This window comes from Kogia breviceps, chromosome 19 (assembly GCF_026419965.1).
Source record: "Kogia breviceps isolate mKogBre1 chromosome 19, mKogBre1 haplotype 1, whole genome shotgun sequence".
In the NCBI taxonomy this organism is placed as follows: Eukaryota; Metazoa; Chordata; class Mammalia; order Artiodactyla; family Physeteridae; genus Kogia; species Kogia breviceps.
In genome coordinates this window covers 7,795,461-7,813,644 of record NC_081328.1, presented here as the reverse complement: position 1 = coordinate 7,813,644, position 18,184 = coordinate 7,795,461, and the positions used below count along the sequence as shown (strand labels likewise).

General features: G+C 42.3%; 1 protein-coding gene across 4 annotated transcripts in view; it reads left to right on the top strand.

Moving 5' to 3' along the window:
• The first annotated feature begins 1,582 nt into the window (after positions 1-1,582).
• Positions 1,583-18,184, top strand: part of NDEL1 (nudE neurodevelopment protein 1 like 1) — a 36,742-nt gene continuing 20,140 nt past the window's right edge. For 2 of the 4 annotated variants that reach the window (XM_059047518.2, XM_067021838.1), the window contains exons 1-5: positions 1,610-1,803; positions 9,536-9,633; positions 11,248-11,401; positions 12,316-12,464; positions 14,624-14,760. In XM_059047518.2, the coding sequence (XP_058903501.1) occupies positions 9,548-9,633; positions 11,248-11,401; positions 12,316-12,464; positions 14,624-14,760 (526 nt within the window). In that variant the 5' untranslated portion in view covers positions 1,610-1,803; positions 9,536-9,547. Of the gene's footprint in view, positions 1,804-9,535; positions 9,634-11,247; positions 11,402-12,315; positions 12,465-14,623; positions 14,761-18,184 lie in introns of all 4 variants that reach the window. The other 2 variants (XM_059047516.2, XM_059047519.2) reach the window with 2 other exon arrangements.

Genomic DNA, 18,184 nt, shown 5'->3' with positions numbered 1-18,184 from the left:
GCCTCCCTGCTCATCACCTCTGGGGCTGCGCTTTCCTGGCTGAAGCTGTGCCCTGGTGGATGAGGTCACAGGCTTCCATGATGTCCCAGGTCACTGGGCTTGCACTAAGGCCTGCTTGGGTTTAAACCTCAGCCCCGGGCCTCAGTTTTCCAGTATATAAAATGCATGTAATAATTTTAGCCTCACAAGCTGCTTGTATGTAAAGCTCTTAGCACAGGGCTCTAGCTCAAAAAGTGGTCGTTATTAATAGTCCCCTTTCTTGAGTGGCAGTAGAGTCGTGGTTAATAGCGTGGTTTCTCGAGTTAGATAATCCCGACTAGGTGGGTTTGAACCTTGAGTCCTCTTTTTTTCTAGTTAAGTGGCTTTGGGTAACCTCATCTTACTGGGTCTTGCTCTCCTCCTTGGTAGACTGGGAATAATAACAGCACCTATCTCATGGGGTCATTGTGAGAATGAAATTATGCAAACCAAGCATTTAGCACAATTGCCAGTACATACAAATGGCGCACAACAAAAGTGAACTATTCATTATTATTATCATGATCTTTTCAGAGTCTAGTTCGAGGTGCCATCCTTCCCACAATCCCATTAGTTACTTCTCTGATTTTCATTGATTTGGATACCTCTTAGAATCTGTCTTGCACTGCTCCTGTTTATGTCCATGCCCTCAAAAATATAACTGGACCTCCCAGGCTCACCTTGTTCTCACCTTGAGACCTTACACATCACTGTGTCCAGAAACCGCACAAACCCAATCCCAAGAGCACTGACATCAGAGAGAATTATGTTATACATTACACAGCAAAAATTCCTAAAATTGTTTTAAAAACAGCTCTATTTGTTCAAGTTTTCACTCCCTAGGCAGTTGCCCATCCTCCTCTATCTCGCCCCCCCTTCTCCAAGTATTGTGGGGGGGAATATATATAAATAAAATGGATTCCATTAGTTGGGGGCCCAAGGGAATGAAAACACATACACACGCATATTTACATGAATAAATATACGCTTAAATATATAAAATATACAAGTGGAAATATTTATATTCCCTCGGTGCCCTGAACGAGTCCAATCATTCATTCAGCAAATATGTGAGCTCCCACTTTGTGCCTGGGACCAAGCTATCTGCTGGGATAAAAAAGGAATGAGGCTCCGTTCTCTCGGAACTTACATTTTACTAGAGGAAGACAAGAAGTAGTATAAAATTTCAGCTAGTTGGACTGCCGTAGAAACAACAGAGGTCTTTGTGAGAGGGAGTGATGAGTGGGCTAGAATACGCCTGAATTGGGTGGTCGAGGTGGACTCGGAGGTGAAATCTGAGCCGAGGTTCTTCTTATAAACGGGAACACTGAAACAGACACTTGGAGGACTCGATGGCTGAAAACCGGGAGGCAGGTTGTCATCCACGGTTATGCCACCTTCCCGAACGTAGAGCCTTTTTGGGGAACCACGAAGGTCGCAAACGACACTCAGTGGGGTCCAGAACACCGGCGCAGAAGGCCGCCGCCAGCTTGACGTCAGCGTGCCGGGCCCGGCCCGGCCCCCCGTGACACCATTCTCGCCGCAGTCCCGCCCAGGCCGCCCCCGCGCGCATGCTCAGAGCCCCGCCCCTGTGCGTCACAGAATGGCCTCCGACACCCAGGCACCCTCTGACGTGTCGGGGAGGAGCCGGGCGCGGAGGTTCGCGGAGTGGAGCTAAAGGCTGCGGAGGGGAGCGGAGCTGAGCGGCTGGGCGGGCCTGGCCAGGCCAGCGGAGAGGAGACGTCGGTCGAGCGGCGGCGAACATGCACTTTTGACACATTGGAGGTGAGCCTGTGGTGCGGCGCCGCTCCCGGGGGGCGCCGGGCCGAGCCGGCGGCTCCGAGGCCTGTCCCCGGGGAGCCTGCCAGCCCGGGGGCTGTGTCCGAGGCCCCGCCGGGCCGGGCCCGGGTTCCGGGGCGACCAGTCCGGCGGTAACTGTTCCAACCGCTCTAACCAGCCCTGTCCTGTCCTGGTCCGCGGTGTGGCTCACCGGGGCGCCTGGAAGGGAGCGAGCCGGGCGGCCTCCCTAGGATGTGCCCGCGTCCGCGGGTGGGGTGAGGGATGACGGGGACGAAGGCCGGGACGTGGCACCGTGGGCCCGGGCACTGGTGGCGCAAGGAGCGGCTCCGTTGGCGGCGGCAGCTCAGCCATCCTCCTCCGCCGCCCCTCCCCCATCCCTTCAGCTGGGAGGGTGGTTCGGAGCCCGGTTGGATTTTGAACTCCCCTCGCTTCTCTCCTGCGGGGGGCCAGAGCGGAAGCAGCCCGCCTTGGGCTCCGGTGGCATTCCCGTGACTGCCTGTGCCGAACTGCTCATCACCCGTCTTGGAGTTCAGAAAAGTGTCACCAAACGGGTTCGAGTTGCTTGTGCTGGCCTTTCTTTTTTTGTTGTTATTGGTAAGCAACGAAGTAACTCTTTACGTTCTGCCAAGGAAATGAGGGTTCTTTCACTCCTGATAATTTCGTTACATTTCTGTAGCGCCTTTACTCGTTTTAGAACACTCTCTCTATCTCCTTTGAAACTCATCACCTGATTAGTGGCTGTGCCTGATTCTCTTCTCGCCATTTGACGGCTGGGGAAATTGAGACCAGATGGGGTGAGGGGCTTAAGTGATTTCTACTGTGGATTCTACGAGCCAGTGAGTGGTTTCGCTTGGTCCAGGGTTTACGTCTCCCGCCTTGGAGTTCTGGTTTCTTTTTGTGATGATTTCTTTTTGTGTGAAGGGATTTTTATACCCTTCTCAGCTAGAAAGCAAAGTAGAAAATTTGACTTGCCAAAAATATACCAGAAGCAAGTAGGAGATGTGTTCAAATATTTTTGAGCAGACCTACCTAGGATAAGAACTGCTACTCAGTTGTGAGAGAAATCCTGCGCTGGTACTTGGTCATGGTTGCTGGCTAATTTGTCTGATAAATTGTGTTGCTTTTAATCCATTTATGAAACAGGGTAATGGCTTTGCTAAGTCATGAAGTTGGTGGGGGTAAAATGCAGCATTAAGTTATGTGTTGAAGAGAATAAAGGGGAACTAAGATATCTCGTCTGAATCTTTATTAAAGTTATTATTTAAAGTCAGATCAGAAGGAACAACAACAACAAAAAACCTTTGGTTAGCCCTGGTTGATGTTGACTGGGTCCAGATAGAAATCTTATGAAGCAGTTGTTTTTTTCTGTTTTGGCTTTTTAAATTAAATAAATTGAAATTGGATGAGGAACACTTAAGTAGAAGCCTCAGTAAAAACTTAGATTGTTTTTGTGACATCTCCAAAACTTATTCTAATTTTGAGTCATACTGGGATAAATTTGGTTACTCAAGCTTAAAATTCTTCTGACGTTAAGTTTCTGAGTACTTCATAAGGTAGAAAAAGAAGTTTGATAGGACCAAAGGGGAGACCATATTTATGATTGACTTTGAAAAGTTTAAAATTCTGTACATGTCACCTTTGGGAGTAGAAGAATTTTGGTAAAAAGGTATCTATTATCTATTGTGAGTTCCAGAAGAACTCTTCCAGTCTCACTAGTCCATTCTACAACTATTAACAAGGAGACAATATCATATAAAATGGATTTTCTTAGCATTACACAAAGAAAAGTTTCTTTGTAAATATAGCATTTGGGACAGGCAGTTTTATACCCAAATGAGTTGATTCGTCAGTTGCTAGATATCTGGAGGTCACATACAGTATGATAATGCCCCGTGTAGAAGTTGTCATACTTCCGGGGTCCCCACTCCATCTGTATGGGACACAGTATTGAGGGAAGATTTGGGTAGTGGGGAAGAGCATATAATTACCTACTTTCACTTCAGCTTCAGAAGATTGTAGATGTGTCATTAAAGCTTTTTCTTTTTTTGGTAGCAGTATAGTTTTCTGTATTGACTAACTTTCTGTAGTCTAATATCTCCAGTTACGTAGTTTCAAATAACACAGTGAACACATCCTCCTGCTGTAACTTGAAGCAAAATGAACAGATTGTCTTTATAGCTCCTGAGAAGGTCTTTTGAATATCTGCAGTGGTAGCAAATTTTTGTTATTTGTAAAAAATCCAATTTCTGTAAAGGCTAAGTCTCGTGAATAAAATTAGAGTGATAAAGCTGGATAATACCAATTAGGCAGTAGAAATGAGGTATGACCACAAAGAAAGAGCTTTTTGTTTATTTTTTAATCTGGTTCTTCAAAGCTATTCCAGAAGAAGTTTTAGAAATGTTTTCAATAATGGTGGTATCACTGAAATATGCACATAGCTTCCAGAAGTGATTAATTTTAAGGAATCATTTGTATGTTTAATTCTGAAGCACATTTATTTTGTGGTTATACTTCAACGGTCTGCAACTGAACGGCCAGTTTTAAAAAATAATTTAACGACGCAACTAAGACCCGGCGCAACCAAATAAAAAAATGAAATTTATGCTGCGTTTACTGTGCCAGACTCGGTACTAAGTACTTTCAGATGTTAACACACTTAATCTTCATAACAACCCCATTTTACAGGTGAGGAAGTGGGTCACTGAGTGGTTAAGTAACTTGCCCAAGGTCAAGTAGTGAGTAGAGGACTCTGATTCCAACCTGGGCAGTTTGGCTCCAGGGTCTGGGCTCTTAACTGCTCTGCTGCTGTTACCACTTGTTACTCTCTTAAGTGTTTTTAATTGGCTTGTTTGGAAAAGCTGATGGTCATTTTAGTAAAAGGCTTCTGGCATAGATTACTGTTTGAGGGACCAAAAAGTGACTTGTAAAAGTAGCCTGTTAATTAGAAAAATTGAGTCTACGTTCAATTCAAGTAAGATTCAGCAAGAAAACAGAAGCGAGTGTGAAATAAAAACATATTAAAATAATTTGGCTAGAATTAATTGACACTGAGCTAAGTAGTTGGACAAGGAAAATACAAGAAATAGAATTAGAGTCTCAAGAAGTTTCTCACGAAAGGCTATTTAAAACCTGAGTCGCCAGGGGACACTGATGGAAAAATTGGTAGTTGTATTAAGAATACGGCCCTATTCAAGAACCAAATAACAGGGACAAATGGACACTTTAGAGTATACCCAGAGGTGTAAACAGTGAGATTCCTCAGGGAACACTACTTAGCTAAGCACTCTTCAAGGTAATAACAGCTGTAGGTCCTCTAATACTGTATAAATGGGTCAACAACAACAATGAAAAACAGCCTCACACAGAAAAGTTTCAAACTGGGCATGTGAACGATAACATTTGTAGATAAAAACAACCCTAACCCTATTTGTAGAAGGGTTGGCTCCACATTCACATACATTCAAGTAAATGTTAGATGCCAAGAGAGGCATCTAGTAGTCATTATGAACTTCCATAAGGACATTGGCCCATGGACCAGTCGCCAGAACCATCAAATACTGCATAGTAACATAAGGATTACTGGAAACTGTAAAAGTATCCTACCTGCGAATAAAATGTTGACATGCTGAAGTAGCATCAGTCACTCAACTCCAGAAAGGCATGTATGTAATCTAGAGAATTCCAAGCAAGACAACAAAAATATTTAAGGGATCCAGATGGCTGCCAACTGAATACAAAGCTAAAAGGACAAGAAATGTTCACTTTGAGAAGACCAAGGCTGAGAGGTATTATCATCAAAGTCTACAGAATTAGGGCCTAAAAAAGAATACAGACTTGTTTACCAAATCCTAGAATCTTTAAAGGGAGCAACACACTAAATGTATGGTAAATTTAAGACCAAATATACTGTGTTTTGATTTCTCTGGCGTTTCCAACTTGCTTTTTTTTTCTTGTTGACACAAGAGTGATGTCCTTTTATCATAACCTCAGATTTATCCAGCTTCCCAGTCACGGTGTCTGTTATGGGATTCCTCCTTTTTCCTGGAGCCATCCGTCTGGACCGAGTGACTCTCAGGGCGTGATGGACTAGGCTTCATCTTGGGACGTTTCTTCTTTGCAATCCTGGGTTGGAGCCACTATTTCCTGTAGCCTGTGCTGTCCAGGTCTTGTTGTTCTCTCTTTTGTAGCTGTCTCAGGAGATGTGTGGGAGGTAACCCTCCGGAGGTCTTGTATGAGAAGAGTTCTCTCATTTCCTGAATTACCTGTTTCCTCTAGGTTCAGTAGGTCCTAGGATTTTCTTACTCATGCTCCTGGCTTTTCTCATTTGTCTGGTGGTTCTTGCTTGTCCATTTATATTTAAGAATTAAGGGCTGGACAGTGATTATTTTAGGTAGCTGGTGTGCAGTGGTTATCGCCAAGGCTCTCCCCAGTAAGTCCCAGCAGCTCCCTATTCTGTGATGTGGAGCCTGTGCTGAGCTTTGTAAGTGACTGTGGATGTGGCTTGGCCTGCCTCAGACTGATAATTTTGTCTAGCCGAGAATGATAGGTTTTATAATCATGATTTAATGCATGGTGATGTGTTGTGAGGTAGAAATAAACTGCCCACACATCTTTTGGCTTACACCATTTCTGGAATAGGAATTTCGATATTAATAAAGGAAAGCAGTACTTTGAAAGCAAAGGGGGAATAATAGGAAAAAAAAGATTATAAGTTAGATTCAAATATCAGACTTCTACGGTGTTCCATGTTCTTGGTGAGGCAGAAGGGATTTATAAGTAAGACACAGGTCCTGCCCTTGGAAACTACCCGGAGAGACACAACCTTTCATCGAAACTCTTCAAATACTTCTTGTTTAAAATAGAGTAAGTAGCAGCAGAACTTTGCTTCTTGTGTCCCTTAGATTTTCATAACATTTTGCAAAACCGTAATTTATTGATTGTGTGTGAGAAACTGAATATTTGAGCTGCACATTGATACATGGTTGCCAGTGTTCCAGTGGCAAATGTGTCTCTCCAGATTTGAGGACCAGCACCCAGGAGCTTCTTTACGGCTGGATTCATAGATTTCAAATGTAATTAACTTTTTTTTTTTTTTTTTTGCATTTTGGGAAAAGACCTTATGTAGAGCATTCAAGGGACACAATGACTGTTTCCTCACCCTGAGGCGCTTTTCTCATGTGTCCTGTAATTATATCTTCAGCTGGGTTGTCAAGGAGACTTAGGCAGTGAGTCTGAGGGGTTTTTGATACCACGTGGTGATGCCCTTAACTGCTCTGGGTGCTCTTCGGAGATACAAATAAACCTCTTGCCACTGGATTAGCCTCATCCTCATTCACACCTTACTACAAATTAAATTACAGTTACAAATAAGATTATCCCAACATCTGGGGAAATTGAGTAGGAATTGGGAACTTTGATGACGAGATAGGATTATAAAATTAATCAGTATTATTTACTAACCAGTATACATATTTGAAGAAACAAGTCAGGTAGTATAGTCCAAACCCTTATTAGATGAAAAAACTGAGACTTGAAGAGATTAAGCAGATTACTTAATTGCCATTAAGGAATTTAATGGTAGAGTGGGAACCCTAGAACCCAGTCTCAGCAGGACTCCTAACTTTGTAGGTTTTACATTTTAGTATGCTGTCATGCTATAATGGTATCTTCAAGGGTAGAAGAACAGACAAAAGTGTGCCAGTTTAGGGGTAATAAGATTAGGGGAGGGTGCATTTGGTCCACTGAATGTTTATCCAGCACTTAATAATGTCTGACACATTGTAGGTGCTCAGTAAACATCTGTAAGCGCTATGTACTTTCTCTGAGCAAAGTGCTGTGCTTAGTGCCAGGAAGAGATGCCAAGTATGTCAAGGACCATCTCTTCAGAGAACTCTTAGGCTGATTGGTAATTTAAGTTAATTAGAAGATTGACTAATATGCCAAAAGTAATAATAGACGATGTGGTCAGGAAAGACTTGACTAAAACCAGAAGTCACAGTAGGCCGCAAAAGCATTACACTAAATGTATATATTGATAGTTACATTTTAATTTTATTCAACTAGAAGCCATTCTTATGTCTCTTTGGTATACCTACCCTCAAGTTGAAGTTCTGTATTTGTTCTTGTCCGTGTCTTTTCTAAACATTTGTGAGTAGTGGGTCCTGCTGGGTGAATTCCATATTCTCTACAACTTCAAGTTTTAATTTACTTTTTAAATTTATTTTTGGCTGCTCTAGGTCTTCATTGCTGTGTGCGGGCTTTCTCTAGTTGCCGCGAAAGGGGGCTACTCTTCGATGCAGTGAGATGGCTTCTCGTTGCAGAGCATGGGCCCTAGGTGTACAGGCTTCAGTAGTTGCAGCGTGCGCAGGCTCAGTAGTTGTGGTTCACAGGCTCTATAGTGCAGACTCAGTAGTTGTGGCACATGGGCTTCGTCGCTCCGCGGCATGTGGGATCGGACCAGGGCTCAGAACCCGTGTCCCCTGCATTGGCAGGCAGATTCTTAACCACTGCGCCACCAGGGAAGTCCCTATTAATTTACTTTTAAAGCTGGCCTTGAATTCTTGCTACCCAGTATGGATTAGGTTGAATCAATTTTGGTTTAATTTAATAAATATTATTGAATATCTGTTATTGTGCAGGCAGTGTGCTGGGGTTGAAATCAGTAAGAATAATACACAGCCTAATAGGGGGAGGTGTAAGCAAATGCATTATTATGTAGTAAATATATGCATGAAAGCATATTCATGGGGGCCAAGAGTTTGGGAGATTTTAGTGCTGTCTGGGTGAGGACAGAAAATGATTTCTGACAGCTAGGTTTTAAAGGGTAAATAGGGGCTTTCTGAATGCACAAGGAAGAAGAGCCATTCCAGGTAGGGAAAATATCCAGACCTGAAGCAGAATGGTGCGTTAGGAGAATTTTGAACAGTATTGCTGGAATATAAAGTAGGATGCTTGGGGAGAGGGTTGTAGGAGGTAAGACTGAAACATTTAGGTGTGAATCTAGGACAAGCCCAACGTCTTTGGTATTCCATTGGGCCTGACAGTCAGTTGGGAATTTTAGGTAGTCAGTCTAAATGCAAGGTTAACTAAATAGATACTTTTTAACCCACTCTGAAAGCCTTGGGAGAAGAACCAAGGTGAAAGAATGTTGAAGTTGGAGAATTAGTGGACTTATGGAGGAAGCTTGGGACTTAAAAGATAATTAACAGGAAATTTTTAGAAATGTAATGATAGTCAATTATTGGGAATGTGGTCCCTGATCTCCTCCAATGGCTACCTGGCATAAAATGTTTCAAGCAGGTGTTTTGAAGCAGTTGTACAACAGAGAAGGGCACGCAGCAGTAGCGACTCTGACAGTAAGCTTGGTTTCTGTCACCCGATTCCCAGAAGATCAGTTCTCTGTGAACCAGCTGCGGGATGATTCGTGGGGTCAACTCCCCAGAACCTAGTGCTGCCACCAGAAGCGCTTCACGGGGCTTCCGCGACTTTGTTCATCTCCTCTCCTGACCCTGTCCACAGAGCTGGTGGTCCCTGTGAGTGGGGCAGTGAAGTGATTTCGGTGCCTGAGCTTATCGTAACAAAGAGTTAACTGCTCTTAGAATCTTTCATGTTTGACTCCCTCCAAAATGCTGTAGACTTAGTGTCGTCCCAGACTTTATACTTTTACTAAGATTCCTATGTTCTCTATTAATTTATTTTCGTCTTTATTATTTCACAGGCTTTCTTGACCATGGATGGTGAAGATATACCAGATTTTTCAAGTTTAAAAGAGGAAACTGCTTATTGGAAGGAACTTTCCTTGAAGTATAAACAAAGGTAATATTGAAAAGCATCCTAAAAATAGGAGAGGGCTTTGGAATACATAATCTCTAGTTTGTGCCCTTTTTTTTTTTAAACAAAGCTAAATTTAGAGTTTCTGATATAGGATTGGGAATCTAAAAATAGTCATAACATTGCTTGTATTTAAATAATATAAAAATGATATAAATCCTTATATTACTCAAATTATTAAAATAGTAAGAAAACTGTCATTTGTGATTTCTCCTGGTAGTTTACCTCCTTTTATAAAGCTTATTACTGCTCTTGGCCATCTTTGGCCTGCTCGGTGTACAGATTCTGCCTCATCATTATGGTCTTTTGGAGATTCTGATAAGCTCTCTAGGCCTTCATAGTGTAGACTTTCTTCAGGCAGGTGTTATCAGTGTCTGGAGCCAGCAAAGCTTTGAGGGAGGGACAAGAGCTTCAGGGGTATATGGAGCATTTTATAAAATCTCAATCATTTCAATTAGTTGGGAAAACTTGTAGATAACCTTTTTTTTTTTTTTTTTTTTTTTTTTTTTTTTTTGGTGGTACGCGGGCCTCTCACTGTTGTGGCCTCTCCCGTTGCGGAGCACAGACTCCGGACGCACAGGCTCAGCGGCCATGGCTCACGGGCCCAGCTGCTCCACGGCATGTGGGATCTTCCCGGACCGGGGCATGAACCCGTGTGCCCTGCATTGGCAGGCGTATTCCCAACCACTGCGCCACCAGGGAAGCCCGATAACCTTTTAAGTACCAAAACTTATCTTAAATTTCTTTTTAAAATGAAATCTTTCTTAAATATATATACATCTTCCAACTTTGGTTAACAGTTTAGTAAGACTTACCAAACCTTTTTTTTTTTTTTCGGGCTGCATTGGGTCTTCATTGCTGTGCGTGGGCTTCTCATAGCGGTGGCTTGTCTTGTTGCGGAGCACAGGCTCTAAGCTCGCGGTCTTCCGTAGTTGTGGCTCATGGGCTTTAGAGCGCAGACTCAGTAGTTGTGGCGCACGGGCTTAGGTGCTCTGTGGCATGTGGGATTTTCCCGGACCAGAGCTTGAACCCTTGTTCCCTGCATTGGCAGGCAGATTCTTAACCACTGCGCCACCAGGGAAGTCCCGTCAAACCTTTTATTGCTATTTCACTGTTATTGCTGAAGCCAGTTACTGTACTGTGCTAGTGGATATGGAAAGGGTGCGTCTGTGGCAGGGGTTCTTAGTCTTCTTGTGCCATAGGTGCCTTCATAGGCTGGGGAAAGGCTATGGACCCCTTCTCAGAATAACATTTTTAAACGCATAAAATTAAATAATAGAATTACAGAGGAATCCAATTATATTGAAAAAATCTAAATGTTAAACTAATTTGTGGATTGTAACATGTGCTTCTTTATCAATATGTTAAATAAGAAAGGGGTGAGTGTATAAAAAACGAATCCTTTTGAGGCTTATAACTTATTTTCATTGAACCCTGAATATAGAGTAAGAGATGCAAAATAGATGGCCTTTATTGTTTAGTATATTTTATGGTAGCATAACGTTCAGGCAAAAATTATTGAATTGATATATAATCATCTTCAGGATGATCCGTACGCTTCCTCCTATAACTGATCTTTCCCGCTTTGTTTCTGATTAGCTTCCAGGAAGCTCGGGATGAGCTAGTTGAATTCCAGGAAGGAAGCAGAGAATTAGAAGCAGAGTTGGAGGCACAGTTAGTACAGGCTGAACAAAGAAATAGAGACTTGCAAGCTGATAACCAAAGACTGAAGTATGAAGTGGAAGCATTAAAGGTAATTGTGGCAATAAAAGCTGGTGTCTCATTTGCTGGGTTTTATTAAAATGAGAAATACATTCTTTTAGGTGGAGCTTAAGAGCAGCAGGCAACATAAAAATGTAAAAAGGCCTAAAGTGAATTTTTGACAAAAACAGTTTGCTTTCATGGAACCAAGGGAAAGGTGATTTAGAGTTCAGTAGTTCACTTGGAAACTGTAGCTGTCAGTTTTTTAGCTATAATGTTCCTAGCTATAATATTACGTTGTAGTTCCTATAATTTTCAAAAGCTGCCTGATTATTTGTCTTGACAGAGGTACCTCATTGTGTGGCACTTTAAAATTATATTTTTATGAATTACACATTTATTTCATTATGGTTCGTAGTTCCTTTAGTTTTGGAGTTTAGTTTTTAAAAATTCCCTTCTAACGAGGAATTTTCAGGAGTGAAAGATTAACCTTTTTTTGCTTCTCTTCCTCACATGCCTAAGCCAGATGCTTGGGGTGTTCCTGTGTCTGGGCAGTGGGGTAGATTTGGGGAAGGTTAGGTATAGGGAATTTGAACTCTTGTCAGTCAACTTCTTTGTGCTTACCCTGGGCTTCATTCAGCCTAAGAACCCAGAGGTTCCCCCACCAAGATTGAGGTTTTTAAGGCAACGGTTTCACTATTTTACCTCTTTTCAGAGAGATCATTATTAGATTTCTTTGAGAGGAGAATGATTGACTAATTTTATATGAGTTAAGGCACTTGGAATGAACGTGTTATTGTTTTTAAATAGTGTAAAAAGGAGAGAGGGGTACCATCAACTCAGATTGTGGGTGAATTTCTTGGATCCCACCCGCCCCCGTCCTACCCCTTACTTGGGTTACATCCTTTATTAAAGAAAACTATATGTTAATGACACATGCTTTCCTTCCTGTACCCACACCTTCAGGAGAAACTGGAGCATCAGTATGCACAGAGCTACAAGCAGGTCTCAGTATTAGAAGATGATTTAAGTCAGACTCGGGCCATTAAGGAGCAGCTACATAAGTATGTGAGAGAGCTGGAGCAGGCCAATGATGACCTGGAGCGAGCAAAAAGGTCAGTGAGCGACGTGCATTTTGTTAGAGTGACCAAAGTTGGCGATCAGTGATTAAAATTTGGTTTTAGGCTCAACCTATCACCTAGATCTTAGTTCCAGAACATGTCCTTTTGGTATTTCATGTCACCTGTAAGTCTTCACATTGAAACTTAGCAAAACTCCTTATCTCCCCAGATAATGCCCTTCCAGGCTTTTCTTTCTGTTTTTCCTTTTTCCTTCTTCTTTCAGGTACCATTGTTGATCCTGTTGGTTTTTCTTTAAAACATGTCTCATTCATTCCTCCATCTTCCCTGTATGTTCTCAGTACTACCACACTTCTTGAAGGTCCTCACATCTTATACCTGAATCCTGCAGTTAATTCCTAGCTGATCTGTCTTTAAAATTTCACTGTTTTTTATTCTCTTCTGTTTTAATACTGACCAATGAATTGTCTCATAATGCTTTTATTATGATTTTGCTGAACAGCCTATAGTGGCTTGCCATTACTTTGCCAAGATTGCATATATCTATAATTAGTTGTTTCTTAACCATTCCAAACTTAATTCCTATTACTTTACAATTACTGTTTGATATTCCTTTCCTTAGTATCTGAGTGACACTTAAATGCTTGGCATGATGCTAGAGCTGAGGATACAAAGATAAGCTAGCCACTGCCCTTGGGTGACAGAGAGGGACAGTCCACGTGATAAACACTGGTATGAGGAATGACAGCCTGCTCCAGGGCATAGGGAAGGGCACAGCTAAAGTACTCTGTGGTAGCTGGGGAAGCTGAGTCTGCAAGGAGGAGTAGATGTTAACCGGTGAAGAGAGAGATGCGAAGGCAGAGAGGCAGGAAAGTGCGTGAGGTGTTAATATTTCACTTTGACTGAAGTGTGTAAAGACGGTATGGCTGAACAAGATGAGACTGGAAGATGTCTGGGGCCAGGTTGTGGAGAACCTTGTGCTCGGCTATGTTTGAAAGTCATTCTGTAGGCAAAGAGGTGCTCCTTAAGAATTTTTAAACAGGGCTTCCCTGGTGGCGCAGTGGTTGGGAGTCCGCCTGCCGATGCAGGGGACACGGGTTTGTGCCCCGGTCCGGGAAGATCCCACGTGCCGCGGAGTGGCTGGGCCCGTGAGCCATGGCTGCTGAGCCTGCGCGTCCGGAGCCTGGGCTCCGCAGCGGGAGAGGCCACAACAGGGAGAGGCCCGCGTACCGCGAAAAAAAAAAAGAATTTTTAAACAAAGGAGTATTATCAAATTGTGCTTTGGGAAGATAATACTGAGGAATTGAAAGTAGAGAGGAGGAGATGTGAAGACCATTGAGGAGTAATCCAGGTGATGGATGAAGAATTAAGCCAAGGGCAGAAGGTTGGAGGAGAGCAAATGGAATTGAGAGGCATTTTGACAGTTGACAGGAGGTGGTAAAATTGGACATGGCATTGAGCAGTGGTCCCCAACCTTTTTGGCACCAGGGACCGGTTTCGTGGAAGACAGTTTTTCCACAGACAGGGATGGGGGGTGGATGGAGGTGGAGTGGAGGGGGACTCAGGCGGTAACGCGAGCGACGGGGAGCGGTAGATGGGGCTTTGCTCGCTGTCCCGCCGCTCACCTCCTGCCGGGGACCCCTGGCACTGAGGGTTCTAACTTGAGCTGAGGAAATTTTATTTCTGTAGCACATAGTGGGTAGAGGGCACATAGCAGGTACCTGTCAGTGTTTGCTGAATAAGTAAGATGAGAAATGCAGGAAGAAGAAAAGCTTGGTAGGAAGAAAGTAGAGTGGGACCTGGGACCGCGCTTTAAACTAATTCTTAGTTAATTCTTAATATACTCTCAAACTATTGAAAAGTTTTCTTCCTGAAAATATGTAAACTTCATTGACTCATGTTTAAAGTCCAATGGGGAGATATAAATTGTATGCTAAGTAGGCTTCCTTTAAGAAACTTGAAGGAATTTAGATGGGAATTTAAGAGAAAAGAATACATCAAATGGCCCCAAATGATAGTAGAGACACTAAATGCACCAGAGGTCAGAAGGGGGTGAGATCATTCTCTTTTAACTGGGCCAGGCTTTCTAGGTCAGGAAATGGCATGAGATAAACTGACAGTTTCCTTTTGTAGTAGCTATTTGCATGTTATTTCTTTAATTCATGGACTCTAATTTTTTTTTTTTTTTTTTTTAGGGCAACAATAGTTTCGCTGGAAGACTTTGAACAAAGGCTAAATCAAGCCATTGAACGAAATGCATTTTTAGAAAGTGAACTTGATGAAAAGGAATCTTTGTTGGTCTCTGTACAGAGGTTAAAGGATGAAGCAAGAGGTAAAATTTATACTTAAAGAATATTTATTACCTTACTGTCCCTGAGCCAGAGTGCTAAGCTAGCTTTAGGATCAACTTTTTTAAAAAAAATTAATTAATTAATTAATTTTTGGCTGTGCTGGGTCTTCTTTTCTGAGCGTGGGCTTTCTCTAGTTGCACCAACCGGGGGCCACTCTTCATCGTGGTGTGCGGGCCTCTCACTGTCGCGGCCTCTCTTGTTGCGGAGTGCAAGCTCCAGATGCACAGGCTCAGTTGTTGTGGCTCACGGGCCTAGTTGCTCCGCGGCATGTGGAATCTTCCCAGACCAGGGCTTGAACCCATGTCCCTTGCATTGGTAGGCAGACTCTCAACCACAGCGCCACCAGGGAAGCCCCAGGATCAACTTTTTACAGCTACACATTTATATGCTTTTGTCAAACACTATGCTGAGTACTTTAAATCTGTTTATTCAATATCTACGTCATCAACTCTAGGAGGTGGGTATTATTATCCCCATTTTATAGGTCAGAAAACCGAGGCACAGAGAGTTTGAGTTGTCAGTAGGGATTCAAACCCTGTTCTGTTTCCCAAAGCCTTAACCACGACCACTGTGCATATATACTGCTTGGTTTGTTAGGATTTTTTCCTTTTTGCTTGTCCTAAATAATTTTGTCATGCACATATTAGCATTACATATGTGTACATATTGCTGTATACATATTATACATATAGAGAATATATACTTTCTTTTAAAATTCTCCTTCCCTCCCTCTTTTTTTTCTTTCATGCATGTTAGAATGCAGAATATTGTAAAGAAGAAACTAAAAGTCTCTGTCAATCCCTTTATCTTGAGAGAACCCACTAAGAGTTTGGTGTGTTTCTTTCCACTCTTCCCTGTGACTATACGTAGACTTACCTGTATATTTTTTTCCTTTATATAATTGGAACCACGTTATATATACATATATATATTTTTTCTATCATCCTTTAATATAGTGAATGTAATCCATGCTATTAAAAAAATCTTTTGAAACAGGTTTTTGAAAATGTATAATATTCTATTATATATGATTTTTTTGATGGGTCCTTTAGTGGTGGTTAATTTTTTGCTGTAAATAGTGTCCTTGTACATAATATTGGGGAGTATCTTTGATTTTCTTAGATTCTTAGAAGTGGCAAAGGATATAAGTATCTTTAATGGTTGTAATGGATGCTGCTCAATTACTTTTTAGAAAGTTGGTAACTTTACACTCTGGCGGTAACTGAGTGTCCTTCTCACAACGTTTACTAGTATTGTGAATAATAAAAACAGATTTAAAAATTATATTTAAAAAAATTATCTATTTATTTTTGGCTGTGCTGAGTCTTTGTTGCTGCATGTGGGCTCCCTCCAATTGCGACAAGCGGGGGCCACTCTCTGTTGCGGAGCAAGGGCTTCTCACTGCGGTGGCCTCTCTCGCAGCGGAGCACGGGCTCCAGGCACGCGGGCCTCAGCAGTTGTGGGTGACGGGATCTAGAGTGCAGGCTCAGTAGTTGCGGCACACGGGCCGACCTGCTCCGTGGCATGTGGGATCTTCCTGGACCTGGGCCCGAACCCATGTCCCCTGCACTGGCAGGTGGACTCCCAACCACTGCGCCACCAGGGAAGTCCCTAAAATTGTTTAAAAATCTATTTGAAAGTTGAAAATTGATATCACATTGTTTTGAATTTGTAGTTCTTTGGTTACTACTTGTGAAAACTTTTTGCTAATGTTTATTGGCTCTTCTAAAAATTGTTTTGTTCATGACTTTTCCTTTTTTGGGGGAGGGTTTATTCATCTGAAGAACTCCTCATAATTTATATAATGTATAAAATATTAACTCTATCCTATTTATTTTTAAGTTTACAATTCTGATTTAAAAAAAAAACACGTGGGCTTCCCTGGTGGCGCAGTGGTTGAGAGTCCGCCTGCCGATGCAGGGGACACGGGTTCGTGCCCCAGTCCGGAAAGATCCCACATGCCGCGGAGCAGCTGGGCCCGTGAGCCATGGCCGCTGGGCCTGCGCGTCCAGAGCCTGTGCTCCACGACGGGAGAGGCCACAACAGTGAGAGGCCGGTGTACCGCAAAAAAACCCCAAAAAACCACGTAACGTAGAATTTACCATCTTACCCATTTCTAAGGGTACAATTCAGTAACGTTAAACTATGTTCACATTGTTTCTAAGGGTACAGTTCAGTAATGTTAAACTATGTTCACATTGTTTGTAGATCTGTAGAACTTTTTAATGTTGCAGAATTGAAGCTCTTTGCCTATTGAACAAAAAATTCCCATTTCTCCCTTCCACAGCCCCTGGCAACTGCAGTTTTACTTTCTCTCTCTCTTTTTAAAAAAATTAATTAATTAATTAATTTTTATTTTTGGCTGCCTTGGGTCTTTGTTGCTGCACGCGGGCTTTCTCTAGTTGTGGCGAGTGGGGGCTACTCTTCCATGCGGTGCGTGGGCTTCTCATTGCGGTGGCTTCTCGTTGCAGAGCCACGGGCTCTAGGTGCGCGGGCTTCAATAGTTGTGGCGTGCAGGCTCAGTAGTTGTGGCTCACGGGCTCTAGAGCGCAGGCTCAGTAGTTGTGGCACATGGGCTTAGTTGCTCCGTGGCATGTGGGATCTTCCTGGGCCAGGTCTTGAACCCATGTCCCCTGCATTGGCAGGCAGATTCTTAACCACTGTGCCACCAGGGAAGCCCTACAGTTCTACTTACTGTTGTTAGGTATGACTACAGTAGTCCCCCCTTATCCGAGATTTAGCTTTCCATGGTTTCAGTAACCCATGGTCAGTTGCAGTCTGAAAATATTAAGTGAAGAATTCCAGAAATCAACAATTCATAAATTTTTAAATTGTGTACTGTTCTGAGTAGCTGGATGAAATTTTGCACCATCACGCTCAGTGGACGTAAATCATCCACTGAAGGTGTTAGAAGATATGTTCCTCAGATAAGGGAAGGACGACTGCACTCTAGATACCTCATATAAGTGCAATCATACAGTATTTATCTTTTTGTGACTGGCTTATTTCACTTATCATGTGTCCATAATGAACATGGGTGTGCAAATATCTCGGTGTCCTACTTTGAATTCTTTTTCATGTATACCCAGGAGTATGGTAACTTTGTATCTTTTTTTTAATGTAAGCAAGTATTCTGTAGGTCAGTTGCATAACTGGAAAAGAAAACATTAATTTTGGGTTAAAAATTCAATATTTCAAAACAAAACAATTTGCAACTATTTTGACTACTTCCTTTCTAAAACAAAGTATTTCATAGGATAGTTAGTAAAAAAAAAAAAAAAAAAAAAAAAAAAAAAAAAAAAAAAAGCCAACCCATTTAAAATGACAAAAATGCACTTCATTGATTTTGTAATAATCCCCAAACTACATCATCATTTCAAAATAAATGCAAATGAGCTGGTAAAG